The 11,293-nt window shown below is 30.7% G+C and overlaps 1 protein-coding gene across 1 annotated transcript; it reads left to right on the top strand.

Annotated features, from left to right (window-relative positions):
- Positions 1 to 4,326: 4,326 nt before the first annotated feature.
- On the top strand, positions 4,327 to 7,371 carry LOC106779078 (disease resistance protein RPP13-like). Its single transcript, XM_014667114.2, has one exon. It carries the CDS (start codon positions 4,360 to 4,362, stop codon positions 7,231 to 7,233), a length of 2,874 nt encoding a protein of 957 aa, XP_014522600.1. The 5' UTR covers positions 4,327 to 4,359; the 3' UTR covers positions 7,234 to 7,371.
- The last annotated feature ends 3,922 nt before the right edge of the window (positions 7,372 to 11,293 follow it).

Genomic DNA, 11,293 nt, shown 5'->3' with positions numbered 1-11,293 from the left:
GAACAGTGAAAATGAAAAAGGATAAAACCCCTTTTGTGTCTGACGTGAATCACAGAGAAGAAAACTGAAAAATGTTTTTGTATGTATTGCAGCAAAAAGGTAAAAAACAAAAGGTAAATAAAGAGGCTAAAGGGAAGTGGGCTGGGCTTCCAGAATCGGCCCAATAATATACTTTCAGTTAAGGTAAAATAATCTTGATCTATCCTAATAAAACATAAACCACTTTTTGAAACATATTTAACCTGAACGTCGCAGTATTTTTTGCAAGGTCATCACCGACCGAGAGATCCAATGGTAGATTCGGCAATCAAATTGATAAATTGGAGGACGAACAACATATTCAATCTTGGAGCGAAGACGACCATCCTCACACTGGTATGTTGTATGAAAGACTACCATGACTGCCGAATAGTATGGTCTGTATATGCTTAATAATTCAGTGAATCTTGAAATGATGATGAACTTCAATATTAATTGAATTCCACGGCCTTGGAGAAAGTACCTGATTGTTGTATTATAATTCCTTGAACCATTATATTAAAACCGTTCCAAGAGAGAGTAAAGAAATTAAAAGAAAGATAGCCCTTTGTTTTGGAATACCCGAAACCATACTGCTTTGTCATTAACTTTTCATTGTAAAGCCTTATTTTAAGTTCATGCCATCATTCTCGGTCTCCATTAGATTTATATTCTATTTTTTTAGCTATTCTACATTATATTACATGTACTACTGCCACAAAAACTTCAGAATATGTTTTGTACAGTGTGCACCATCTTTCAAAAAGCTACCGTTTTCTTTTTAGAGTTTTATTTTAAATTTCTTTGTCAAATTTTAAAGAATTAGTTACAGTCTTGTGCTTTGACCATTTCCTGATGTACATAAAATTTAAGTTGAGATGTTTCTCTGAACATTTCTCTCGGGTCCTAATTGTTTATGATAAAGCCTCCACTTTAATTATACCTTGTATTTGATTCTTTAGTAAGAAAGAGTTTAGCATATTATTCCTTTTGGTCTGTCCAAAAATTTGATAGTACATGTATGTCATAATTAAATATCACGTGAAGCAGATAAACATTCTAGACTGCCTTGAAAGTTTAAATCATAGTAATAATATTTATTTAATTCTGCTGTCCAATTAGAATAAATTTTTAATACTGTTGATTATTTCTTTTTTAATTATATATAATTTAAATTATTATTTCAAACGGTTCAGAATTATTTTCAATATGAGATAATAGTGATGTAAAATTAAAAGATTTGATCCAAGTGGCAGCAAAATATGTATTTAAAGTATAAAAGAAGGAGGTTGGACCGGTGAGTTTGGAATTTGAATAGGTTGAGACCATCAAATTGATAAACAACAAGTCGCTATCACAGTTAGAGTAGACAAATGAAACTGAGTTCCTAAAAATTTATTCAACTAAAAATTAATTTATTTAAACTGAACTGTAAAATAGTTTAGACAAACAAATTGAACTGAACTGTTTTTTATTTTATTGAACTGAACTGTACTATATTAAATTATACTGAACTATAATATAAACTGAATTATAAATTGTATTAAACTATAATATAAACTAAACTGAATTATTAACTGAATTGTAAATTATATTAAACTACAATATAAACGAAATCTTTTAACTGAATTGTAAATTTTCCCTCATGAAGCCTTAGACATATACGTTGTGTATTTTACTGTTTCTTTTATATCTCGTTAATCTTTTTAACCAATAAATATATATATATATATATATATATATATATATTTCAACTCATTTCACTGACAATATTTTATATATCTACTTTGAAGATGAAAAGTTGGGAAGAAGCGAAATTTGCTTATATATCTTTATTGATCGGCAAAAGTGGGACTTGAAATTTGAGTAGCATGGAGCTGAAAATTTAAACAGCGAAACCCCCAAAATTTGATTAGTATAGAATCAAACTGATAGAGAAACTATTTTTCTTTTTAAAACAATCAAATTCATAAAAGACTGCAAATATTTAAACTCAATACAAGAGAAACGAGTCAAAGCTGAAAGCTTAATTATACATACAATTCATGAGTATTTAATGTTCATTTTAAATAAAAGAAAAAATATAATTAACTCTAAATTTATTACAAATTTAAATAATTTTAATTTGTTAAAAAATTATATATATAAACATATTAGTGAGACAAATATAGATTTTGGAAGAGATTTTAATATATTAAAATCTCTAAATCATTACTTCATAAACATTAGAATCATAAACAATGACGCAATTATCATGTTTTCTTCTATTTCCCATATAATAAAAGATAAAACCAAACATTGTACCTAAACAATCAAAAACTAAAAATAGAGTACACATTCATTATATCTACTTTCAAAACAAAATATCTCAAATAAAATTATACTACAGTTGAGCTGCAAACCGAAACTTTAGAAAGAAACCAAAAATAAAAAACATGAATTGAGAGCAAATGAAATATAGAAGGCAAATGAGCTACTAACAATATTTAAGATACCCATCTCTTCATCCCAAAGTGGAACTTTTCCCATAAAGACTTGAATTTCATTATTTATTTCCAATATTCGTAAGATGTTAGTCATTTGTTCAGTGTGTTTTGAAGGAAAGTTGCTTATATACATTTTTCTCAATCCATTCAAAGAACAAACTTCAATTGGTAGATTATCTAATGGTGGACAATGGTCGATAATCACATGTTGAAGCTTCCGCATTGCACCATTACCTATTTTCCACTTTCGAAGTGACAAATGTTGCATTTCCAACATTTCCAATTGTGGGAAGCCGACACGATTAAGGTCAGTGGGATAAAAGAATAAGTTAGAAGACAAAGTTAACACAGTAAAAATATATTGAGTTAATGGTTAATCAATGTGTTTGGCTGCCATAAGTCCTATAAATTTATTATTGACGTTAATATTATAATGGTATATGCAGTTGTCAGAGTAACACACAATCAAAACGAAAACAATGTAATTCATAGTAAAAGAAATGTAGTTAATAGATGAAAAGGAAGAAAGGAAANATATATATATATATATATATATATATATATAAATAGATGGCAGAAATTATTTTAAAAGGTAGTAATGTTCCAAATGAAATAAGTTGTGAAAAAATATTAGCTAAATGTATTTAAAAATATGTTTACTTAAAAATACAATTTATATTGTGGTACATTATTGGTGCTTTAATTTATATATATATATATATATTACATAATTCATTTAAAAATATTTATTATTTATTTGGTTATTTGATAAATATCCGTAAAAAGATATTTATAGTCTTTTTTATACGTGGATATTTGTAAATATTTACACTATTTATACATTATTTTTAAAAAATTAAATATATTAATTTAAAACTAAATTTGTAATATATAAATTTTGATGAAAAAAAATTAATTTGACCTTTCTAAAATAAAATTTTAAATAAAAATATATATTTTAAAAAATTAATATTTTACAAGATAATTTTAAATCTTTTAGATTTAAATAAAAAAATAAAAATATAATATATAAAAAATGAAGATATAACTGAAAGTATTTTAAGAAAATGATACTGTAATTCTAATAATGTATAAAAAATGAAGATATAAAAGGAAAGGTAAAACCATCATCTCAACCTAACAAACAAACTAACCTGACCACAAAAATACTACAGTTAACTACAGTTAACTGAACTGAAAATTTATTAAGTTCAATTTTTTAAAATTAAATTATGAAATAATATATTTAAATTATAGTAAAGATAGTTAGTTCTTTTTAGTTTAGTATAATATAATATAATTAACTACAATATTACAATATTAAGTATATTTTGACGAGTCCTACTCACATGATGGAAAAACAAAAGAGTGTCTCTTACACCTAACGAGGAAACAAACTTCAGCACAGTTGTATTATCATAAGTATAAATATTTTAAAGGTAAATGAACCATAAACACAGTTGTAAAAACCGACCAAACCAACCACAAACAAAGTATCCAACACTCTATATATTATTCTATTCCAAGAACACAGTATCCAAAGTTTGAATATACATTGATCCAAACAGCAGCGTTTGAGTGCTGTGGTTGCAGTTTGAATAAGTTGGATGATCAAGTTGATATATAACGACGAAATAAAACAAAGGAATCTCTTACATATATATATATATATATATATATATATATATATATATATATATATATATATATATATTATTCTATGCCAACCACGAAGCAAAGTGAACACAGTACTGTCATAAATATAAATATTCTAACCACGTACGCTATTCACATGATGCACTCTTTGTATATTAATTCTTTATTATTGCAGCCACTTTTTATAATATACATTTAGATGTTCTTTTCTATGCGATCGATTGCAAGCTACACTCTCTATTGCTTTACTGATGCCTTAGTAAATCTCTCTTACTCTTCTTCCATCACCAACCACAAACCCTTCCAACCACAGATCCAAATCTACACGCTCGTCCATGCTGTAATGGAAGAGATTGTAGTTTCTTTTGTTTTAGATCACTTAGCCCAGCTTGTCGCACGTGAAGTTAACTTACTGTATGGCGTGGAGGATGGAGTTGAGTCCCTCCGGAGAGAACTTGAAATGATCAAAGAGCTCCTCAATACCACAAGGAGAGAGAGGGGAATGGAACATATAGTACTGAACCAAATCAGAGATATGGCCTACTTAGCTGAGGATGTCGTCGACACATTCGTAGCCAAAGTTTCCATTTACAAGAGGAGAACCATTCTGGGGAAGACGCTCCATGGCTTTGGCCAAGCATGGTTGCTCCACCGCTTATCCGACAAAATTGACTATATCAAAAACACTCTCAAGGAGATACGCGACAACAAGGATACATATGATGCTTTCAGAGAAACCACTAATGAATCAGCAGCAGAAGAGGAGAGGGAAAGGCTGGAATGGCTGCGGACTCTAAGAAGAGACGTGGAGGTAAAAGATGTGGTTGGCTTTGTCCATGACTCCGAGGTTGTCGTCAACCGACTCCTGGGAGATAGTTCAAAACTTAAAGTCATCTCTATCGTTGGCATGGGGGGATTGGGAAAGACCACCCTTGCCCGAAAGGTCTTTAATAACATCCAGGTGAAGAACCACTTTGATTGTCTCGCGTGGGTTTATGTTTCAAACGAGTGCAGATTTAGAGAGCTTTTGCTTGGCCTTCTTCACCAGTTTATGCCAAATTTTGAACAACAATGCAGAGACATCAACAGCCGGAATGAGGATGAGCTAAAAAATATGGCGAAGAACTGCTTGGAGGGGAAAAGGTATCTTGTGGTGGTAGATGACTTGTGGAATATAGAGGATTGGGATAAGGTGAAAGGTGCTTTTCCAGACAACAACAGAGGCAGCAGAATATTGATTACTAGTCGTTCGAAAGAGGTGGCCACGCACGCTAGTCTTGATGTTCCTTACTATCTTCCATTTCTCAATGAAGAAGAAAGTTGGGAGTTGTTTCGTAAGAAAGTGTTTATCGATGGAGACTGCCCTTCTGATTTGGAGCCTCTGGGAAAGCAGATGGTTCAAAGATGCTGTGGTTTGCCGCTCTCCATCATTGTTTTGGCTGGGTTGCTGGCCAACAAGGAAAAGTCACATACAATATGGTCTAAAGTGGTCGATCATGTTAATTCGTATATCAATCAAAATAAGACCCAAGTGAATGAGATAGTTCTCAAGCTGAGTTATGACAATTTGCCAAGGAGACTAAAACCATGTTTTCTCTATCTTGGGTTATTTCCTGAGGACTCTGAAATACTTGTTGAGCCATTATTGCAAAAATGGGTTGCAGAGGGTTTTATACAAGATACAGGAGATAGAGACCCAGATGATGTTGCGGAAGACTACTTGTACGAGCTCATCGATCGCAGTTTGGTCCAGGTAGCACGGGTGAAGTTAAATGGAAGTTTAGAGAAGTGTCAAATTCATGATCTTCTTCGAGATCTTTGCATATCGCAGAGCAAAAAGGACAAAGTGTTTGAAGTTTGCACAAACAATAACATTGTAGACTCTACCAAACCTCGCAAACTGTCCATTCAGAGTGCCACAAGTGACTACATTTCTTCAAGCAAAAGAGACCATTCATGTGTTCGTTCCCTGCTTCTCTTTGGGACACATGATGATGAGTGGAAATGGCTTGTGGACGAGTTCAAATTGGTTCGAGTATTACAGTTTGGATCTATCTATCTCCAAGCGATCCCTTCCATTCTAGGGAACTTCATCCACTTAAGGTACTTGAGAATAGAAAATGTTATTGTTTACTTTGTTCCAGATTCAATACTTAACCTTTGGAATCTACAAACCATAGACCTGGGTATTTTCAAATATAGGCAAGCAGTTTCTTTCCCTGCTCAAATGTGGAAACTTAAATATTTAAGACACTGGAATTCATCAGGGCCTATCGAGTTGCGAGGAAGATGTTTACAATCAGTTGAGAAGATGTGGAATCTTCGAACCATGTCTCCCCTTACACTCAATAAGCAAGCAATATCTCTAATAAGGAATGGAACATTCCCCAATATTAAGAGGATGGGGTTGAGCGGGAGTCATGATTGTGAAGATGAATTACCCAATTTATTGCAGTCCCTACAACAATTAGAACATTTGAATTCATTAGTGATTTTTCCCCAAGGTTTTTTTGATATCAATCCCCAAGAATTGGTTCAAAGGCTAGAACAATACAGTCATCTAACTACCTTAAGAATTGATTGGGTTAAGGATCTTCTAACCTCTGAGCTCATATTTCCCCCAAACATTATAGAGTTAACTTTGTCAAGGATTGAACACATTAGTGATGAAGGGATGAATGGTCTGGGAAATCACTCCAAACTCAAGATTTTAAGACTTTTGGGAAATCTAGATAGGTTTAATGATCCCATTGACCTCAATTGTGTCGGCTTCCCACAGTTGGAAGTGTTGAAAATGAAAGAATTGAAGCTTCGAAATTGGAAATTGGGCAATGGTGCAATGAGGAAGCTTCAACATGTGATTATTAAATTTTGTGGACCATATATTAATCTCCCAACTGAACTCTGTTCTTTGAATGGATTGAAACAAGTGCATATAGAAAGCAATATCGTACAAGTGACTGAACAGGTGCACGACATCTTACGAATATTGGAAACAGATAATAGAGTTCAAGTCTTTAGAAGCTTTTATCCAGCTTTGGATGAAGAGAATGATTGGGAATCTCATTATTAGTAGCTCATTTGCCTTCCATTTATGTCTTTTATTCTTCCTTTCTTTCTTCAATTTAAGTTTGCACTCAGTTTTTTAGTGTGTACACGAGAATTCCAGCAGCTGTTCTGATATCTATATCCAATTTATCTTTAAACATTCTTTCCTATATGGCTGCAAGCTACACTCTATTGCTTTTTCTGGTGCCTTAGTAAATACATGTTCCTCTTCTTCCATCACCATTCACTTTAACAAATAAAAATATTAAAAAAATATAATCTTAGATATCTATGAAAACATTTCATATATCAATCTAGTCAAATAAATGAAAGATAATGGAAATGTTTTTAGCAAAAGAAAAAGACTTCTTCACATGAAACAAAAAATATTTAATTTATATATATAATTGAATATAACTACACAAATATTCTAATAAGAGAGAATATATTTTCGAGATGTCAATTGATTTCAAGATAAGTCAAACAATTAAAAGAAAAAAAAATGTATAAAGATTAGATTAATTATCTAATAAACTATTGATATTTTAGTAATTTAAATAGAAATAAAAATATAACAAGAATGAGTATGAGAATAAGGATAAGACGTAACGTAAGCACATGATCATATCCAATTGAAAAAAAAAATTAGATATTACTTATACTCATATCCATATATAATTAATAGAAGGATTTTTCATGAAAATAAGAACAAGTTCAGACGAGTTTATTATCATTCTTAAGTAAACATATATTTTTTTCATAGAAAAGGTACCCAGAAATGAAATTATATAATGCATATATAGTTTTGTGGAGATAAAACCAAAAATAAAAGACTCAACATTTTTATCAACAAAATATAAATTGTCAAACTTTTAAGTATAAAAAATAGCTAACAAATATTAACAAAAAAGATAAATCTAAAAAAACAATTCTCATTTGCGAGAGATCATAGACTTTATCAATTTTTTTTCTGATTATTAATTAATATAATAATTCAAATATTAGTAAATATATTTATTATTTAACTTTGTTGAAGAGACAACCTTATTTTTTAATATATTAAAATTTCCAAAATATAACACTCTTGATATTTTAATCTTGTCTCGATATATTTTAGTATCTTAGAATACTACAACTAAAAAAAAGTAAAATAAAAGCCTATAATAAATTTAAAATTAAATAATTAATTTTTTTTAGAAAGAGTATCTTACTAAGGTGATTAGAAGTGATTAAACGCGTCAATTGATTTATTTTTGTGTAACTATAGTTAGTCAGTAAAAATCGGAATAAAGCGGTTTAACCTATCTTAGAAGAGGGGATTATAACCCCCATTTTTTTATTCATATAAATTAATATATAATTTAAAATATTTTTTAAATTTTAATATATTGTATTCCTTTTATATTTATATAAATTAATATATAATTTTCATATAATTGTACTAGTTACGTTTTCAACCTGTTAGATTATAAATTGTGTCCATATCATTTTGCTTAAATTCAAGACATTGGTATATTTAGGGAAAAATGTTTAAAAATTCAATAACTTAGAGAAACATGTTGATTTAACATTACGTGTGCAAGCTAATTTTGTTTTAAAAAAACATTATATTCATTTATTGAGCAGTCATAAATAATAATAACAAAAATAATGTAAAAATTGTTTGTAGAAAACCCTAACTTAGAAAAATAACGCAATACAATTACTTATATGCGTAAAAAAAATTTAAACTGGAAGAGAAAATTCTATTATATTATCAGATTTCAAATTGAGAAAAGGTTTGGTTGAGTATATAATTTTATAGAATGACAGTCATTATATATAAAAAAATAATCATACAAATTTTTCAAAAATTCAACAAACAAAAATAATTCATTAAAACTTTGTATTTCTTTTTCGTTTAAACCTTTTAATGAATTTAGTTTGACCTTACAAATTAAGAAAAATAAATTAATTGACATATTTAGTATATTAATAAGTTCTCCTATTTTATTTTGTGAAAATGAGATATTAGTGATGAGAATTTTTAGCATATAGTCAATTTGATCCTATTTTAGTGATGAGAAATTGTGAAAATGAGATATTAGTGATGAGAAAGTTTGTATTTAGTATATTAATAAATTCTCCTATTTTATTAACGTTTGGATAAATTCTCCACACGCTCCTCCACGCAGTAATGGCAGATACTTGAGGATCATGATCTTTACTTTGGAAAGCTGATAATTGAGAAACTTGTTAATTTTGATCTTTGAAGTCCAGAAAGCTGGAAAACTTTTTTTTTTTTTAATGAAAAATGATACTTTGACACTTTTAGGATTACAAATTTTTTACACAAGTGACGTGTCACGTTTTCATTGGTCACATTATTTTTTATTTTTTTTTATTTTCTTAAAAGTCAATCAATAAAAACATGACACGTTACCGATGTCAAAAATTTGTTATCCTGAAAGTGTCACAATATCATTTTCCTTTTTTCATTCTTAGATTTTATGCAATTTTAGTTTTTTTGTATCTCTACTGTTTTCAACAGGGGAATTAATTTTTTGATTGAAGTAGCCTTGTCAATTTCATGGCTTAATAGATGTTGTTACTGTGGGGATTTAATTTATATAACATCTCTCATGTTATATCATTTTTTATAGAAGAGTTCATGTTGTTATAACATATGATTTTTTCTTATATTATTAATTCTCCAGCTTGTTCTATTCCTTGCCTATAAAGATTAAGAATAAGGTTCCTAAGTGTTATAGAAAATTTTAGGTTAAAAGTTCTTTTTGGTCCCAATTTTGGTTCAGAAAATTCGTTTTGGTCCCTGAGTTGAATTTGTGTTCAATTTCGTCCCAAAGAACGAATTTAATGTTCAATTTGATCCTTTTCATTAACACCGTTAAAATTGTTAACGGCAAGGTGTCTAGCTCTACAACTGCTATGTGTGGTGTCAATTTTTTGCTGACTAGAAAACCTTTTAAGTTGGAATTAGAATTTTTTAAAAGATTTAGAAGGGCAAAGTGGGAAATCATCTTCCACCTACTAAAATCCTAATTCCCAATTCGAAACCCTAGCCGTCACCCACCCTTAAGCTACCACCTCCATGGCAACCACCACGCCGCCAGTGACCACCACCCAACAGTCCCGCCGTCACCAACAGCGCAATCTCCATGCGTGACCACCGTGGATCATTGAGCTCCAAGTTCAACGTTTTCAGGCACAGGAATCCCAATTTTGCGAGGAGAAAGAATGTCAGATCCTCCAACTCCAAAGAATGGATCCTGCTGAAAATTAGAGATTGTTTCATTACTCTTGAAACCAAACATAATTCTAATAAAAAAAAGGATGGACATTGACTAACATACAGTAAAGCAGATGGACATTGACTTGCATTACATACAATGGAAGTCAAACTGATAGAATCAGGAGCAAAGTACAGAGGATGCGCAATTGGAATAGGTGGCCCTCTTCTCGGGTGCTTCTTACGAAATATCTGGATTGGAGTCTGACCAAAGTTGGCTATCTGGTCTTCGATAGCTGCTCTTTGCATATCGTCTTCCATTGTTTCGAGATCAACAACACCTTCATAAGTCAAATAGTAGAAGATGTTCGCTGCCTATAATCCAATGTTAAAATTTTAACAACACAACTAAACAGAATAATTTAGTTTTTCCAATTTAATTAACTTCTGATTGCCATAAACTTTGTTTAATTTAGTTTTTACCTCTACTGCAGGTTTTCCACGTTGCTTGATGACAATGGCGATTGCGCTGTTGGTGACGGCGGGACTGTTGGGTGGTGGTCACCGGCAGCGTGGTGGTTGCCATGGAGGTGGTAGCTTAAGGGTGGGTGACGGCTAGGGTTTCTGAATTGGGAATTAGGATTTTAGTAGGTGGAAGATGATTTCCCACTTTGCCCTTCTAAATCTTTTAAAAAATTCTAATTCCAACTTAAAAGGTTTCCTAGTCAGCAAAAAATTGACACCACACATAGCAGTTGCAGAGCTGGACACCTTGCCGTTAACAATTTTAACGGTGTTAATGAAAAGGACCAAATTGAACATTAAATTCGTTCTTTGGGACGAAATTGAACACAAA

This window comes from Vigna radiata, chromosome 2, assembly GCF_000741045.1.
Source record: "Vigna radiata var. radiata cultivar VC1973A chromosome 2, Vradiata_ver6, whole genome shotgun sequence".
Taxonomy (NCBI): Eukaryota; Viridiplantae; Streptophyta; class Magnoliopsida; order Fabales; family Fabaceae; genus Vigna; species Vigna radiata.
This window is presented reverse-complemented; position numbering and strand designations above follow the sequence as displayed.

Excerpts from the sequence above, each read along its gene's own strand:
- LOC106779078 (XM_014667114.2), top strand. The coding sequence starts at position 4,360 with ATGTTCTTTTCTATGCGATCGATTGCAAGCTACACTCTCTATTGCTTT.